The 19,037-nt window shown below is 41.7% G+C and overlaps 2 protein-coding genes across 6 annotated transcripts in view; both read left to right on the plus strand.

The window, feature by feature from the left end:
• Nucleotides 1–1,725: 1,725 nt before the first annotated feature.
• Nucleotides 1,726–8,001, plus strand: dcun1d5 (DCN1, defective in cullin neddylation 1, domain containing 5 (S. cerevisiae)). Of its 5 annotated transcripts, none has more exons than XM_036536587.1 (11): nt 1,726–1,820; nt 3,489–3,545; nt 3,761–3,803; nt 3,909–4,017; nt 4,638–4,729; nt 5,150–5,220; nt 5,536–5,627; nt 5,772–5,880; nt 6,419–6,523; nt 6,841–6,943; nt 7,747–8,001. In XM_036536587.1, the coding sequence occupies exons 4-11, from the start codon at nt 3,947–3,949 to the stop codon at nt 7,800–7,802; spliced, it is 699 nt and encodes a 232-aa protein (XP_036392480.1). In that variant the 5' UTR covers nt 1,726–1,820; nt 3,489–3,545; nt 3,761–3,803; nt 3,909–3,946; the 3' UTR covers nt 7,803–8,001. The 5 variants fall into 5 exon arrangements, with proteins under 5 accessions (XP_036392480.1, XP_036392485.1, XP_036392484.1 ...); XM_036536591.1 differs by lacking the exon at nt 1,726–1,820 and adding an exon at nt 2,171–2,350; XM_036536590.1 differs by lacking the exon at nt 1,726–1,820 and adding an exon at nt 2,359–2,480.
• A 7,508-nt stretch (nt 8,002–15,509) lies between these two features.
• Nucleotides 15,510–19,037, plus strand: part of capn5a (calpain 5a) — a 41,734-nt gene continuing 38,206 nt past the window's right edge. The window contains exon 1 of the mRNA XM_036536398.1: nt 15,510–15,654. The gene's annotated coding sequence lies outside the window, so the exon portion shown is untranslated. The remainder of the gene's footprint in view (nt 15,655–19,037) is intronic.

Consider the following 19,037-nt stretch of genomic DNA (forward strand, 5'->3'; position numbering starts at 1 on the left):
ATTCAATTACAATTTATGTTGCTGTAGTAAAAACTTGCTTTAGGTATAACAAACATTAAACAGTATTTGTCTGAAAAGACTGATTACCCCTCTCTTCATTGTTAACATAGAAAATCACTTATTTCATTGTCCTTGTTTGTTTATAATGCTTTTTTCTCTCAAAAAGAGGCTTGACTTCATTTTGATAAGAGAAAGAATACTGACTATATATTTGATAAATAAATCAACAGGTCACAAGTACAAAATCTATACAGTGAAATACCTGAATTGCAATCTGAAACTTGTATGCATAATGAAATGTATGGGGAAAACCTGCCTGTTTTTATAATGGTTGAATTTTGTCATATAAAGTCACAATGTGTGTCATTTGCAGCAAATTAGGTTACTTTTTCTGCCTGTAATATACACTATTTGTAGCCTTGAGTGTTCGGCAAACTTGAAATACTTGGTTTTATCTTTGATTACATTTACCAGTTGAATGTGTGCCACTACATGCAGATATAATGCTGTACAATATTTGAATGGTAATCTCTGGCAGTCTGGCTGAACTATTTTGATGTACTGCATTATTTTTGAATTCATTTTTTAAGTTGTATAATTTATTTTCTGGCTAAATAAAACTGTACTGTAAAGAGGCTGTTTGATGGCCAGGCTCCATGTGTTTATTTCTTCACTTGCTTTTCCTTAAAATTTTGAGAAGTGGAAACTGTCACCCCATAAAACTGCAAGGCCATCTTAAACACTTAAATGAATGCAAACCAGGCAGCCAAACTGAATAGGGCATAAATAATTTTGTTCAAATCAGAAATCGATGTATCTATAGATGATAACCTTTGATTTTGGAATTGTCTGCCCATTTGTGAAAGTGCGTAGCCCTGCTCAAATCTAGACATTGTTGACATGTTGATCAAATAATTCTGTATCTGCAAGCTTCATTATTCTCTTAAACACCTATGTTGAACACAGACTGTCATTCACAGATACTTTTGATTAAGCAGGGGGTTTTATCTACTGCACTTGCTTCAGCTTTATGAGCTCTAAATTTGGCCTTTGCTTTGTGTCCAGCCTTTGCTTCGATTAATGATATCCCGAATAATGCATGCTAGAAGGATTTACCTCTTTGTTGTTCATCTCTCTGTTTGGAAGGTAGAAACACAGGTTTGGCAGCGTGTATATTAAAATGGACTCTATGACGGACTCTATGATGGTTACAACTAACTGCTTAGCTAACTGCATGTGGCTTAAAAACAAGCACTCCCATTAAATACCGTTCTAAACACCTACCATTGGCAATATGTGCATCTAACTTCACTTCATCAGAATCACAAAGGGTTTAAGAATGTCCTTCGGAGGTATATATTATCCTGCGACCTCGATCCACTCACCCAATCAGACAGCCAGAGTTGGGTATGTGGGCAAGTGCAACAAACCAGTGCGATTCAATCAACGGGTCAGGGACGTTTATCGTGCAACGGGGGGAGGTAGGTGTATACTTTTTTAAACAATTCTGCCGTTAAGTTTAACGATAAACCTTTGCCATGAATGTCACGTGAATTCTTTAATAACTGTGTAAACATGTAATTATATATAAGAACGTTAACATCGTTATTGGATTAGTTTTATGTGAATCTCCGCTATGCCACAAACCCCTATTTTAAACATAATGTAGTATCTTCTGAGAAACCTCTGTTGCCCCGGAAGGAAGGAGTTCGCATTGCCGGTGTGAGAAAACTGTTTCTCTGCTATAGATTGGTACGACTGAATGGAGTGGAGTTCGTTAGCTACACGCACCAAAAGAAAACAAAGTGTCGGAATCGAAGGTTTGAGTAATACCTGTAGTATTTTCACCTAACTGGTTATTTAGGTGCTTGACATAATTAACTCCGATCACTCAAACTGACGAGTCGTTGTGAACGTAAGGGGTTCGATCAATAATCAGACAAGCCGGCTAGTCAGCTAACAGCAGCTATGTGACTTCAGTTGCTGGAGCTGTTGGCTAGCTAGCTTGCTACGTTTTGACTAAATATAGCCGAGGGAACGCTGGCATTCTGCCTTGTTGAAATATTGTGACTAAACTGTTAAATGAAAATAACGGCTTGTAGGTTGGCTTGATAAGCGAAACGAAGTAGCCAGCGTTAGCTGACGAATCTTTATCTTAGTTTGCTAACTAGCCACCTAAGTGGTAAAAATGTTATTTTGTGGTTAGCTAGCTCGCTAGCTGTGTGGTGATTGGATCAGAGCCACAACAAAGAAGAACGTATTGGCTAGATAGCTAACTGGCTAGCCCTGTCACGCTAAACACTGTTACGACAACGCAGTTAGCCAGCCAGCCGTGTCCGTTATTGTTTAGGTCGGTAAACAAAGTGTTTTGTTCTTTGAATCAGATTAGCTAACGAACTGGTGTTAGGTAATTAGTTTAACCTGCGCGAATCCGTAGCAAGCCAGCCGTTCACACTCAGAAGATCGCAAACCTGAATAAGGTAGCCACTTGTTCAGGCTCGTTGTTTTATTCATTATAGCTAAGTATGGAACTACGTGGGTAGCTAGCTATCTAACTTGTCAGTAAGATAAGTATTAGCCAGTTAAATACATTACTAACCCATTTTCCATCACCATAGCAAGAATGTTGCACGTCTCGTTCATTACTAATGTTTTTTTGCATTCTGCAGCTTTTTTTTCTTCCTATTCACAACACAAATGGTGACGCAGTTATCTTGATATGCTCCAAAGAACTCCACCAGAAAATATCTGAAAGGCAACTATTCACAGATTTGCTGGTATCGAACGTGTCTGCTCGTTAAGTCATTGTTGGTGCGTTTTCTTAGACCTGTTAGATGATTTCCAAGTAGATAGCTATCTGATTTATGTCGTATGCCTGATACTTCTACCACAACCAGTAGGTAGCCATGAGCTACACTAGCTAGCTAGCGTTTCCCACAGGTCTCGCTTTACGCGGGGACAGTAACGTTATTTAGGTATATGTGTAAATAAATGTTGCTATAAATGTAAATTTATTAGACGAATTATTCATTTGAATCACGGTGAATTGGGGTAATCAATACTCTGTTTTGTTATCGTAAGCTACCTAGTTAGCTTTGTCTTTGAAAAGCAACCTACCATCGGTAGCTGGCTAAGAGCCACCAGCAGCTAGTTATCTAGCTATCGAAGTTATCTTTACCTAGATTTATTCATTTAGCTTGATAGGTAGCTAGCTACAAAGGCCACTCGGCAGTTAAGAAAATGATCCAAGATCATCCAGATATTCTCTAATAATCTCATTTAGCTAATGAGCTTCTGTTCTGTTAATTTCTTATGGACAACAAAATCGAACCGAATGTGTAATTTGTGGCTTTTTATATGAAATTTGCGGGGGGTTTTGGTATTCAAGAGAAGGACACACGAGGAGACGCCCACTTTTGGCGCATTGGTTTGCCCTGTTGATATGTGACACGATGCTCGTTCTCTGTCCTCGTCTCGCTCTGTTGTAGAAGAAGCTGTCCGGACTGGCTGACATTCAGAACGTATCTCAAACGCTGGACAAACTTGTGAGTTTCCAAAGTATCTGTCTATATGACATCCGATAATGGTACACGAAATGTTCGATGGAGAAGGACATTTTTACAAGTCGATCTGATAGAGCTTTCTATTAAGATATTTAGATAATTTGTTGAAGTTAGTGGACAGTCTAAATTGTATGACCCATAAATCATGGGTCGTGTAGGCTAACTTGCAGCTGATTCCTCTTTTTGTGTTTTTGTAGAATTTAGTAGATTTGAATGGACTCGGTGGACAGAAATACATAGGTACACATTTCCAACTTTGTTTGAATGTCTCATGCTTAACAAACCGATTAATACTGGATTTGCATGCTATTGGTGCTTATGTTCCTGGTGTTGTCTTCCCACTAGATCCAGCCCAACTATATAAAGTCTGTGGTGATTCCGACATGCCCGTGAAGAAGAAGAGAAAGTCCTCAGGTTCAGAGGACCCTGGCCTTAGGAGGTGTAAAATTAGCAGGTAAGTTCCAAAGTCAGGGAACAGGATGGAGGTGAAAATTCGGGTACCCACTGGCCAAGAGAAACTTTGACCTGCTCACTCAACAATTCTTTAAGACAACATATGTTCATAGTGCACTGACATTTGGTACTGTTTCAAAAACAAAAACCTATAGAACGTGGTTGCCATAATCTTTAGAAAGCAGACTTTTTCAGCCAGTCATAATTGGAGGCAGGTGAATCTTTTCCCTGTTGGTCTGAGATCCTGTTTAGCTGCAGTCCTGTGGATTTGTCTCTCCAACCCAAGTGGTGAGCTGGCTCATACAGCCTTCCCATGTTTGTAAGTCAGAGAACATGCATAGTTAATAGCCTTTGTATGTCAAGGGCTATGAGGAAGCATCTGGATCCATGCACTTCACAGCTAAGGCATTTGGCTTTCATTTCTGTGGTCTCAAATTTTCTCTGCTTAATTGTGAGATTGCAGTGTCCAGCATATACTTGGCACATCACAGATTAAATGTGGTTTTCCAGAAAAGAAGCAGAACTATGTATTTCTTAACTGTTTTCAGTTATCTTTCTGATGTATTTTTAATTGACCAGACTTCTTTGTCATGAATTAAGTGTTTGATCTTTTCTTATCAGTTTTTGCAGGACACAAACCCCTGGTAGGCTGATGAATCCTGAAGATCACTTTTCCAGCAAAAAGTGCCTCTCTTGGTTTTATGAATATGCAGGTGTGTGTGCTTGTGTGTTAATATAATATACCAGGCCATGTATATTACGAGCACTTGACATGAGACATTTTTGCACTAAGTTTAATTCAGAAATGAGCTGCTTCACGGTGACAATTTGAAAGACCAAGTGTAGAGCAGTACTGTGTGCCATTCAGCTTTTATATTTTCTTTCCTAATTGTGGATATCAGTAAAAGTTGATGTATAGAGCAACTACAGGTGATGCAGAGTTAGTTAGGCTTCATTATCATTTGAAATGTTTTCACAAGTCTTTCCATCATTTAAATATCACATTTTGTGGCATAACTGATGAAGTTAGACAGTCTTTATTTTAGACTAATTCAAGATGTACACTCTGATCCTGTAGACATTTTGTCTTCAGTAAGTAGGCTTTAGTGAGACTTTAATTTGTGTGCCAACAGGCCCAGATGAAGTGGTGGGACCAGAGGGCATGGAGAAGTTCTGTGAAGACATTGGGGTGGAGCCAGAGAACGTGAGTTACTTCCCGATGACCTCGATTGACAGGAAAAAACGAGCAACTTTTCCTTCAGGCACAGCAGCGGACATACCTGGTCCTTAAGATGCAGAAGTGTGTCAGGTTTTGTTTAGAGGGCGACAATTTAAACATCTAAATTCGGGTTTAACCTTTGAACACATCAAAAACCCTTCAGCAGGTTAACAAATAAATAAATGTTTCTTTTTTCTAAAATTGCTCAAAGTGTATAGGTATGTTTTTTTCCATTTAATTTTTCCACAGTGTGCATTACCTACTGATAACAATAAATGACATGTTATTTTATTTTTACAGATTATTATGTTAGTCTTAGCCTGGAAATTAGAGGCACCAAATATGGGATTTTTCACAAAGGAGGAGTGGATAAAGGGAATGACCTCACTGCAGTAAGCACAGTCTCTGTTTGATATATTTCTTGCTCTACAGCCATGAGCGTGTGCTGCTTGTGAGCTGTTGAATATGTCTTAATAACTTGGCAGAATCACCTTGAGAATGCGCTTATCCCCGTCTCCCCCTCCCACCCTTCACAGATGTGACTGCACAGAACGTTTACAAGGAAAGCTTGACTACCTGCGCTCCCAGCTCAATGACTCGGCAGTGTTTAAGAACATCTACAGATATGCCTTCGACTTTGCCCGGGTGAGTGCGCTCATTGAATCAAATTGTTCATGTTGTGGGCTGAGGTTTAACTAAAGTGAAATACAATCTACAGTGAAGTGCAGAGACAGCACATCAATACACCTAGCAAAAACTCTGCCATCTGCTTAAGACTTTGAGATTTGGAGTGACCTTAGCTGTATGAATGTTGGCATTGGGAACTGTGCCAGGTGTGTCACATTGTCATTTTCATTATATTTTGTCTACTGTTCCCATAGGCGATTTTATGTTTTATCAATAAAATCTGACTATAAAAAGTGAGAATAAGATGAATGAAAGGAGGATCAAGTAATGGTTGAAATGGCTCGTGCAAGGTGGTGAAGCTAGTGACTGGCGGCGTCAGTGCAGAAATGATGTTGAAAGATATGCTGTAAAAACTGTCATTGTCAGTTCCAACTATATGGTTCCTTGAGGTTTTGTGGGCCAGAAGTAGGCCCTACTTGTCACTATGTCGTCATGCCCACAGTGCAGTGTTTCTGCCCATAATGTAGCATTTCCCTCTATTTTGTCCCCTCTCTAGGATAAAGACCAGCGTAGCCTTGACATGGATACTGCCAAGTCCATGCTAGCTCTGCTCCTTGGAAGGACATGGCCTCTTTTCCCAGTTTTCCATCAGTTTTTGGAGGTTGGTCTCATCTTCCTGAGCCATAGCTTAGTCACTTAAGAGCTGCACTGGTTTTAAGAACTCATTGCCTGCACTTCATGCCGAATGTTTCACCCATCAGGTTTCAACAGACGATAGGGAAACTTTCCAAATGTGAAAGATTAAATATTTTAAGTAATTGCACTACATAAGTACACAAAGGCTAAGGTGATGGATCCAGTGTGTGTGAAACTTTGAACAACTGATTTGATTCTAACAGTGATTAATTACTTGGGAATCATGTAGGATGATGTGCCCTGCTCAGACTTAAACTGAAAGTTTGCTCTCGTCTCTTCTAGCAATCCAAGTACAAAGTGATGAACAAGGACCAGTGGTACAATGTCTTAGAGTTCAGCCGGACTGTCCATGCGGACCTCAGCAATTACGACGAGGACGGCGCCTGTAAGTCGCTTTGTTTCCTTTCTGATGTAGAACCACAGGGCCCTGTGCTCCGCGGTGGAACCACACAGGGGTGCCACGCTGGAAGCTCAGAACCCAGATTCAGCGCTGCCTGGCTCTCCTGCTGTCAGGCTGCATCATCTCTATTCCAAGCTTCTTCCTGCAATTAGGCAGTCAAACTGCAGCGTGTTTGTGTAGTTTATTGATATTGAGGTTCACACTTCTGGTAAAACCATGTTTACATTTGCTTGTTTGAGAATATCTAGATAAGGGCCTGTAAATACATGTATAATATACATGTATAATATACATACATACTAAAATATGCATGCAACTCTTATTACACATTTCAGGGCTCTGCTGTGCAGAGTATTATTCCTGTGCTTCGGGTATAGCGCCACCATGAAGTCAAATATTGGTTAAGCGCCCCAATAATAATGGTACAGGCATTATGTCCTGAGGCAGAGTAGCATAGATTAGACTTAGACTAGACTAGACTTAGCACAGACCACATTTTTTACTTTGGCAATATCCTGTCCATTCCTGTTATTCAGTCTGTTGCTGCAGTGTCTACCAATCAGTGTCAAGAGCACCTTGGCAATCATATCCAGTCAGAAGTGTTTTTTATCTGTCTATTGAAGTGACTAGAATTATAGAACACATTTCAACATTGGCACAACTAATGGCACAAAAACAGTCTAAAAGAAGGTAACACTTGGTTTTCCTCAGGGGCAAGACTAATGTCATGTTAACAGTGCGTTTTAATACCTGGTATGTGTGAACCCTGCTCCTCTTTCTGCTCCCAGGGCCCGTGCTGCTGGACGAGTTTGTGGAGTGGCAGAAAGCCCGCCTGTCGTTATAGCGGAGAAGAGGCACACCTGAGCAAGTTTTTGCTCTGTACAAAATGGCTCACCTGCAAGAACTGTTCCAGCAGCACTTCAGCCGGGATGGATTCATCGCCCAAAAGAGACTTTTACAGTGTTAATTTAAACAAAAGGGGAACTGTTGTCTGTTTTGAATCTGTCACCACAGTTACATATCCAGTGTTGTAAGATCTGCTGGGAATTTTGTTTCCTCATATTTTTCCCTTTAATTTTTGAGTCTTACTTTTGTTTATAGTGTTTTCAGAAGGAAAATAAAGAACAGAGTTGTACCAAACCTGTATCACCTGGCATTTTGAGTTGGGCGGAGTAGGTCATTGTGGAAGGGAACCCCCAGTGATATATATATTTAGATAGTGTTATTCACAAAACAAATATGATGATAACATTTGGTTTCTAGATTATTCGTTCTTTGTTGGTTGAGATTGAGTTTTTACTGCAGTGTCATCTACTGGACACTGTAAATTTAAGCACTGAATTTCTCTACAATTAGTATTTCATTTTACTACAAATTTTACTTCAGCACTATCAATTAATGGTGATTCAGATTGATAACTGAAAGAGGGCCGTGCCGTCAGCAGGTTTTCCCTGCTCCACTGTCTCGCCCTGCTCTTGGCTGAAGGCCGGCCCCGTTGCTGCAGCCATGATGGCATTCAGCCGTGTCAGAGACAGAGACCGCTGCTTCATCTGCGGAGCGCTCTCGTCGGCCGAGTCCTTGATGTGGCCGTAGCGGTTCCCGTCCTCGTCGTACTGGTAGAGCTTGATGACTCTGCGCTTGGATGTCCTGGCGCTGCGCGGGGCATCAGGGTCCGTGTCCCCGGTAGAACCTTCCTGCCTCTCCAGCCCCGGCCCGCGCGCCCTCCGCTTCGATGCGTCTCCAGCAGCATCCTCCTCTCCCTTGTTGCTGTCTTCCTGCGAGTCCTCGCCACTGTCGCTGCCCTCCAGGTAGGCTCTCCCCAGGTTGGCGCTCGTTTCTGGCAGGACCCGTTTAACGTGGGCGTTCTCGGGGGGCATGGGTCTCTCAGCTGATGCCGTGTCCGTGATCTCCGGGCCTTTCTGGAAGGTCTCGTTTTCGTAATGCGAGGCCAGCGTGCTCATCCTCACCACGCTGCCGTCCTGCCGTTGTCGTCTCAGTCTCTGGAAGCGGCGGCCCAGGTGGGTCCTGCTGAAGGCACCAAGGGCAAACCCTGCCAGGAAGGTGATCGCTACCGAGGCCGCCACTGCAGCTGCGAAGTGTTCATCGGACACAGTTTGCTCGTAAAACTCTGCCTCTCTGGCCTTCCTCTGTCTTATCCTGCCAGCAATGGGTTCTACATATACAACTTTGTAGGGGAGGATGTCCCTGCCCATACTGTCCACCAGGAGGCAGTAGTACAGGCTAGCATGAAGAGCAGTGGGCCTGGTGATTTTTAGACTGCCGTCTCTCTGCATCATAACTGGGTCCCTACTGTCATTGCTGCTGTTGTTGTCCAGTCGTCCAAATGGGGTCTGCCAGTACTGCACCACCCCTGCAAAGACAACCAGAGATGCGGTCAGGCAGGTGACCTCTGTACAAGAGCAGATTGGCGCTCTCTTCTACCATACACACACCCACTAACCTATTACTCCCACCACTTTCTATCAGTCTGCAATATTTATCTACATTGATGTTAATTATTTTCTGTTTAAGTAAGAATATAACCATTTTCCAAAATTAGACACTTTTTTTACAGCAACCCATATAAACCTACTTGATTTTGTTCATTTCATTACAATTTAAAAGGGGAGTTCATTCTATTGCAAAAGTTGCAAAGGATGTAGTAACTTTCAGGTGCTGGATGGCAACTCTTGTTGTACAATGAACATCCCTTTTAGTCAGTAACTGAATCATGTGTATCGCTTTCTTTCACTGCAACTTGCTGTACCTGCTGCTATCCAGATATTGTTGGAAGAGTTTTTCTGGCAATGTGGGGGTATGTTGGTAGTTCTGTATTCCACACAGGCCATGAATTTGTGAATCCCTGTGGTCAACTGTAGATCCAACCCTTGGCGCACGCATAGGCATTTACACTAAGTATGAACTTCAGTCCTTGGAATCCATGAATTTGTAATCTTTGAACTTGTGCCACTTCTGGTGCATGGATTCAACATCTGATGCTAAGGGCAGTTTTACTGCAATGCAGGGCCCATATTCATCAAGCATCTGAGAATTACTCCTAAGAGTCCTGCTAAAAGCAGTTTAAGGAGTAAAAAAAGTCCTACCTCTGTGTAGTAAATTTTAGTTATTTTGGAAGCTTCCTAGTCCCTCCCTTAGCCGGGAGTACTACGAAATCTCAAGTGTGAACAGATGTCAGTGAATTAGCATTGCTGGTTTCCATTCTTAGTCATACATTACATTACATTACATTACATTATTGTCATTTAGCAGAGGCTCTTATCCAGAATGACTTATATAGGTTACAATTTTATCCAATTATTCAGATGGATGTTTACTGAGGCAATTGTGGGTTATGTACCTTGCCCAAATGTACAACAAAATTGATGAGTGAAATATTGGTTAAGTCATTTATGGGTTTCATACACTGCAATATATTGCTATAAATACAGAAATGCAACATAAATGTTTGACAAAACCTTTTCCCAACACCATGAAATAAATTTTAAATTACTTTTCTTCTGCCAGGAGAGATATTTCTGATGAGGTCAGTGACAAATCCCTCCTTATTCAACAGATACCTTTGTAATAGCTCCATGTTGTCAAATGCATGCAAAACGTGTTTGCTCTCGCAAAAAATGCACGTTTGCTGTCTCAATATAGCCACCTGTCAACAATTTGTAACAGCTTAGGACTGCTTATGAAAAAGAGTAAGACCAAGCTGACATCACTCTTAGAATTTTTGAGCATTTAGGACCTATTTCCTGCTTGTAACCAGTCACTTACAAAGGTACAGAGTCAAATCAGCTGAGATTTCCCACACTAAGCGAATTTCTGAGTTTCTTGAGCCTGAATCAGGGAAAAATGTGGGACAGATTAGACTGTGTAGGTATTTAACAGTGGTTTATGGAAACCTACGGAAACATTCTTGGCTACTACAGTGTAACAAAATATCTTTCTTTTATATATAGACATAGGACCTATGAATGAATGAGAGTTGAGCCTGTCCTTTGCCTTTTTTTTAACACTTTCTCCCCCCTCACCTCCATGGTTGTTTTCACATGGCAGCCTCAGGCCCATCCCTTCCAGGGCCCTTGCCGTGATGGTCTGTGAGACCCTCAGCATCCCACTACACACCAGCTGCCTTGGGTGGAGTGAGGACAGCAGGAAGCCATCCAGGGCACCCCCACGACACAACACCCTGCCTGTCAGCCAGGCGGGGGCCCTCCGCCGTAGCTCCGCCAGACCGCAGTCGCACCTCCAGGGGTTGCCATGGAGATGCACGTCCGTACCCTGCTCCCACAGGGATTCGAGGACGGAGGCGGGCATCGTCTTCAGCAGGTTGGCACTCATGTTCAGCATCTAGATCATTGTGGGGTTTTGTGTCACAAAGAAATGTATTCTTTAATTACAGAACAAATAACTTTCCTTGCAAACACCTTCATCCAAAGAAAAAAGGGCTTTTGAGTGCATTTGGTCATCTTTAACTGACTTGTTCAAATGGCTTTGTTTTTAACTTGCGCCTAACATGCCACCTACGGCCCCTCAGGGTCACAGTCCAGGTTCCGGACCACTGTTCAACCGTGTTAGCATTACTGCCCCTCCCCCTCTACAGCTGTCACAGCTTTTCACTGCTTTCTGTCCATGTCCTTATGCCACCCTGTCCTATTCCACTGTTCTTTTTTCTCTCCACTGTACATCTATTTTGTATTCTGGCTACTGCACCAGCCTTGCTGATCTTCCTCGTCTCTTTGCTGTCTGTGTATCCGTCTATCTCTGCCACACGGGAAATGATATAGTACTTGCAGTGCAGTTGCTCCCGAAAGGTTGCTTTTAAATGCATTGTGAGATGAACAGACCTCTCAGCCCAAGACATCTTTGTCAGGTGATTCTCCAGCTCAAGCATTTTGTTTGTTTTTATTTCACGATGCAAAAAAGCCTTCCTGTGAGTGTTACTTGGCTTTATAGGATTTCTATCATTTCCATTAAAACACTTTTTACTCAGCACCTATTTACCAATGTGTATCATGAACCCAGTTTATCTGCATCTGTCTCTCTCTTGCACTCTGTCTCTTGCATCCTCTCTGTCACTCTTTCTCAATCTGCTGAGTTCCATATCACCTGTAGCCTCCTCAGGTCCTGGAAAGCCTCTGCAGGCAATGAAGAAATCAGGTTGTGTTGCAGGTACAGAGCAGTCAGGTTTCGGCAGCCATGGAGACTCTCTGAACCCACCCACGAGATCTGGTTGTTCCCCAAAGCAAGAGTGTGGAGCTTTCCCAGTCCTCGTATGGCTGAAATATTTGTTTGAAAAGAATTTGGTGATCATTGTGTTTCATCAAGTGTTGTTTGCAAAAAAAACAAAACTATCTATAATAGATTAAGCCCTGTTGTAGATATTCAGTAGTCTTCACCTGTAAATCTCCATTTGTGAGACCACTACTTTAACCACTATTCTGTACACAGATGAAAGCCTCTGGCACAACCAGACAGGGAGAGCTGTGTATCTCTGTTTCCAGCTCTTACCAGCAGACATAATTTGTCACAAAAGAACAAGTTTGAAAGACTACTGTTTGGCCAAGAAACCAATTTTTACTGTCAGGTTCTTCCTTGTTGTCATGGGGACAGGTATTTACAATGGCTGGCGTTAAACTCCAGCTTGCTCTTCTCTGTTAATTGGAAGTGTTGAGCAGCACCCCGGGGAGTCTGAGTCCTTCAGTAATTACAGTTTGGAGCGATAAAGACGCACTGATGGCTCTTTGGGTGTAACAGTTTATTTATTCAGGGACAGCCTGCCCACACGGAGGGTGTGACATCCTTCATTTTTATTTGTTTTACTTTTTATCGTCTTTCAACTCTGATTGAAAAAGCAGTGTCGTCCAGTTAGACGACTGCGATTCTGCAGATGTTATCTGTGAGTGACAGGAGAGGACATCTCGAAGTTAATCAGTGTTAATTGAAAAATCGTCAAGCGAAATGATGAACGGCAAAATAAAATCAGATAGGTACTGCTGCGTAATGAGTAAAATGAGTTTTAATATGGACGAGTAGATGGTTTAATTGAAATGCGCCTTCTCGTTCGCCTAAATTGTCTTTTTTTTTACAACTGCAAAATCCCGCAGTAAATCAAGTAGCCTAACTTGTAGCTAAATTATCAGTCATGGATGTATTAAAACTTTTAATTGAATCCCCTGACGTAACCCCCGGTGTTGTGAATTGGCATTTCTGCTCACCTTCTGGGACGGTGACAAGTTTGTTGTTCTGCAGCCACACTGTCCGCAGCGCGTCCAGGCCGGCGAATGCATATTGATGAACCGTAGTTATGCAGTTGTATCTGAGGTCCAGTGAATTAAGGCGTCCGAGTCCCTGTAGTGATCCCTTTGTTACGACACGAAGGCCGTTGCTGCTCAGGTCCAGCACCTCCAAGCTCAAGAAAGCGGTGAAAGTCCCGTCTTGTACCTCAACGATGTGGTTGTGGCTGAGGTTCAGTCTGGTTATGGACGGCGTACGTGAGTTAAACTCTACGAGGCGGATGCGGCTTAAGTCATTGAAGCTCAGGTCGAGGGTATGACCGTGGCTGGGCAAGCCTAAAGACCCAATTTCTAGGGCCCGATTGGTGCCATTCACAGTTATGGGAACGTTACCTTTTTGGGCCGTGTTCCATTTGCACGGTATAGCTGGACTTGACCCAAGAAGCCCATCGGCTCCAGAGAGCAAGGCAAAAAATAAAATCACCTCTGATCTTGATGTGTGAAGTTTGCGTACGTCCATCACTCTAAAACGGTGCCTAAGAAGAAACATGACATAGGCAAGGATCGTGTAGGCAAGGAGATACGGAATCTCAGTATTCGTGAGCTACATTAGCTATTAACTCAATCTTAATTACACAACGTTGGATATTTGGTTTTAGTATTATACATTTGGTGTATCGTTGCATTTTTTCAAATTACACTATTTACAGAGTACAATAGTTACAATATGAGATCTTCGAATTTTGGGAAAATACTTCTCCGATTTAACCTTGACAGTTTGTCAGCTGGTCCAAAATCTCTCTTAAATAGGCCCATTATGAAATTGCCACATAGGACAACCTTGCCATTTGCAAGGCATACACAGTATATTCCTTATGAAATGCTATCTACAGAAATAACTGGTCAAAAGATAATACACACCAGTAAGACAATACTCACAATAACTGAACATGGGCACGCAAATAATTCGAAACTTACCCTCTAAATGGGAGAGGTGCAACGTAATTTTACGCGGTTCTGATTTTATCAAACAAAGTCATCTTTGTATTTTTACTCCTGTGATTCGTTCCTTTCTTGCAGAGGTTTAAAGTGCAGTCCTCACATGATTCCTCAAGTGTGCGGTTCTGTCCCCAAAGGTTAAAGATTAACCGCAGAAGTGACAGTAGTAGCCGGACATCCATGGACTCATTGTCTGCAGGTGGGGGGTCAAGTGCACTGAGCACTCTTGGCAGAACTGCAGCTCGTCTCCAGGTGTAGGACACAAAGTATTCCTAGAAACACCGTTTTAAATCGGTTGTTCGAGAAACGAGCCAGAATTTTTCACGGAAGCAATATTGTTGGCATAAACTAAATGATACGTTCCTTTACATCGGGGTAGTCTTTTTTTCCACAGAAAAGCTAGACAATATGACTGTGATTAATTCAAATATTCACAGGATTAAATACACGTTTTAAAACGACTTAGTTAAGATGTTTTTCTTGCTCTTATTCTCACGTCCCAGCCACAAATCTTGATATTGTATCCTGAAATTAACGGTGGCATTTTTATATAAAAAGCTTAAGTGAAAAATATATTGCAATGGGCAACGAAATACATAAATGCCGTATATCTGGTTCCAGAGAATATTTGACAAAGTCAACAGCATTCGAATAAGAATAAAACTTATTTTGACGCTGCACTAAGGTGTACTGATCGGAATATTAAGAGAAGACTGTTTGTTGAGCTTGTTGGTCACAAGAGGGAGACATTGTGTTGTAAATGGAGTTAGGTTTTACATACTTTTTGCCAATCGTCTGTGTACAATTACTAGAGATTTATTATGTAAAGGCAGGCTATATATCTGCAGTTCCATAGCGTTTCGTTACTTGTAAACGATAGAAATGTTATACAGATCGGAATTTGTTCTAGTGTTGTACCAGAAACATGTTGTCGACTTTGGGCATATGCTCCTTCAAGGAAATGCCTGGTTACATTGAGACTCTGGCTCAGGATCAAAAATTGATGCAACATGAGTTCGCGTGTATTCTCGTTAGCAGACAACCTGGCCTGCTTACTTTTACATTTATGCAAGTTTATTTTCCAAACAATAATATATAACTGAACGTGTTTACCTAAAATAGGCTACTGGCACTCATCTAGCTGTCAAAAAGCTTTAGACAAATATTATAAAGCAGAACGTCAAAACAATTTTCAGAAAGAACACAACCGTTAGAGAAATTGTTGCGATAAGCAGAGCTAGAGCAGACTTCGCTGTCGCACATGCTCAGTTTGAGTTTGAGGCTCAGCGAGTCAGCTCCTCCCTGGTGTGTGTGAGTAAGAAATTTGCAAACAGAGCAAGGAGCCGTGCATCACAGAGCAAGCGGCACACCAGCCTCGGGACTGCATTAACGCCGCTGGATCCCCAAAGGACCAGATACAATACGTCACCGAGGGAGCGGAACCCTGCTCAGGTAGGGGAAAAACAATGCGACCTCGGTATTGCATGTGTTGTCTGTGTATTCCCAACTATGCAAAAAAACCTGTTGGAAACAGAACATATTGCGCGAAGGATTGTTAGCGTCGTGATCGGAAAGCCCACAGCAGTTGAATAGGAACGCGATCCAGAGTGAGTGACAGTGTGCTGTACTCCGCATGATCTGATTTAACACCCCCTCCCCGCCCCTCAGCTGCCTTCCTTCCGTAAATTGATGGATCCGCAAGGAACAGTCCCTGTTCTCTCTCGGCCCGCATGCTACACCGCGGTGGAGACCAGAATTATGTAGTGTCTGTACTCTGAAGAAAGAAAACACACTACCGGCAGTGTGTGGATTCAACGGACTGCTGTCAAGTTAGCTATCTTAAGTGAGGTACACATTTTGAGGGCGCTTATCTGTGTGTGGGAATTCCCCTGGCATGGTTTTATACCTATAGAGGGATGCTTATTTTGCTACCATTTGATGTACCATTTCCTCACATAGCTACTGTACTCGAGTGCGCTACCGATCATTATTTAAAGTTGCCCATTCTTTGTTTGGGACTTAAGAAAAACACCCACTCGCAGCACCGCCTTTTTCCTGCATTTGGCATAATGTAATGTTCCGTTTTGTTTCTTGGCAGTGCAGTTAGCCAAAAATCTCCAACGATTTCCACATGTTTCTTTGAATATGTTTGGGTTTTTTTTTCCTCCCTCCCTTGGACAAGTTGGTTGTCATCAGGGGAATGCGCAGGCAAGGATGAACAAGCCATGACAAGTGCAAATTATACATACGAATGTATGTCTTTATATTTGGTCCAAATGTCGTTAAATGTCCGGACTCACGAACAGTATCATTTGCATAAAAATGTCATAGTACACACAGGGCCGTTGATAACAACCTTCCTAGCCTCCAAACAGGATATATTTATCAGAGGGAGACAGCCCTTCCCCTAGCTCTGACGTTTCTTTTCCCTCTCTGGCAGAAAAGAAATGACGTTAGGAGCAGGTTCAACAACCCCAGGCACGTTTCCCTGCAACTCCAGTTTGTTTTTTAAAATCCGTTCATACACAGAAGTCGGACTATCCCCAATAGTGTGGAAAGACCTGTCTTTAAGGCCCAAGTTCTGTCAAGGAGGACATTCAAAGAAGCAAGCCAGCTCAAGTCTCCCTTGAGCAATATGTGATCAAAATGTAATACTGTAATCATAGTAACCCCACCCAGCATTCAAACATACAACCAGTTTCAGTTTCTAATTACTTCTCCACAGTGCTGCCTCATTAAACCGCATGGCTGCTGTCCTCTGCTCACCAAAAACCCCAAGGATTTACACCTCTTTCTCTTTTCCTGCATGTCCTTAAATATTCTTACACATCTGATTTAAGATACCATTCAGATTACCATCAGTAGCCTACTGTTAAACTTTATTGGGCAAAGTTTAAAAAAAAAAATGTGTCTGACTTGGGCTATAGTGCAGTGAACTAAAATATGACAGTGTGGCACAAAGTAGATATTTTAAAAGTTTGAATACACTTCAGAATATTATATTATATATGTATATATATAATATATTATTAATATTATAATTTGGCAGTAAGGCTGAGGTTTTCTTGAATCACTCCTGCACAGATACTGCAGATTCTTATCTTTACACCATCTGGATGCTTCCTCCTATTCATGCGCCTACTGTATCATCATTCTATATACTATACAGTCAATGAATCTACACAGCATCTGCACAACGCTAAACCAGAAAATATAAGCTCTAAAAGTCGGGGTTTCTCGGGGCATGTACACGGGTGAGCTCATGGGACAGTTTAGTAGTCCTTTTGCAGCACTGTCTGCCTTTTGCGGTGCATGTCCTCTGTATTGAAGAGCCCTACACAGAATGAAAACTAGTCAATGTTTATGAGGTTTTACCAATATACAAAAAAACAAATACATGAATAAAACAATTTATGCACGAATATGTATGGTAATAAAATACTAAATCTTTCTTATTTATTTACACATTTATTTTTATCTCATTTCGCCATTTGGCTTGACATTTGGTACCTTGTAGTTTCACCTTTGTGAAAATGACCTCCTACAGTACAGAGACAGGAGGTTGATTGGTCAAGCAGAGCCATTCTTCTCAAGGAGCATCCTGTTAAACTGCATTGTGTTGCATCAGTCTACTTCTGTGAAAAAGCACATCAGGTGTGTTCAGGACTGCCTTTATTGCCCATTATTTAATTGCTCACAGAACCCGCTGAAACTTTAACATCACAAGCTACACAGACAACTGCAAGGCTCGCAAGCCATAGGGCTGGTGACTTTGAGCTGTATGGCGAACAGAACAGGAAGAGACGATGTTTAAGAAATGAATGCTGATAAAAGTTGGCAAAAATTGACAGTAATGTGTATGATTTGGGACAAAGAGCTACATAAGAAAACCAGTCTATGCATACCTAGAAGTAATCCCTGATAAATGCACCAAATGTGAGAGTGAGTTCTGTGCGAAGTTACGCACATATGTGAAAAACACATCTGGTCACAATATTGGGCAGGGTTTATGACCTAAGGTAACACTTTCCAGCCACATGATTACACTAATGGCAGTCAGTGCATCAAATTGGATATCGCAGTGCTGTGAGTAAGTATACGTAAGTTGTGTTCGCACATACTTTGGGTATAGCTGGGCATGGCCAAAGTCCAACAGCTATGACTAGCAATTTATATACAACTGTAGTGCTTGATCATGAATTAGCCAAATGTGCAATAAATGCTGCTAGAAGTTGTTGACATATTGATTGGCACATTCTTGGACATGGGGCAATGAAAAGTATTGTATGTATACAAAAAGTGTTCCAAGTCTGAGCAAAGATGGGCAGTGCTGTTTAAGAACTACTTGAGTAAGATAAGGCAGAGCTGAAACAGTAGATTTTCACTTATTGTCTTGCAATGTTAATTAACTAGGCTTCTCAAGATTTGCAGGCAAATTTTATATAGACTTTTCAATTAAATGTCATTAGCTGAAAGATGTTTACCAAGTTATTTGTGTTTTGTGAGCAGGCGGGGCACAGTGTCAGGATAGTGTACAAGTATAAGCCATGTGTCCTGATATCATGTAATGAATTAGAGCCATTGAGTGCCAGACTATGCCACTTGCCACCCAAGTGGTGAATGCACTTCTGCATGTATACAGTACCGCTGTTCTTAATTCATTTCAATCTTTGTGATTCAGAGTCTTAGTCCGAGTCAGATGTATCACTACAGTGCTCTCGAACCCCATGCATTACATGTCAAACATACTGAAAGTCTGATACATCATCTGCGATACAGTACATTTTTATCAGTACTGCTCCCAAGGGGCTCTGTATGGTTTCACTGTGAGACTT

Source organism: Megalops cyprinoides, chromosome 9 (assembly GCF_013368585.1).
Source record: "Megalops cyprinoides isolate fMegCyp1 chromosome 9, fMegCyp1.pri, whole genome shotgun sequence".
Classification (NCBI taxonomy): Eukaryota; Metazoa; Chordata; class Actinopteri; order Elopiformes; family Megalopidae; genus Megalops; species Megalops cyprinoides.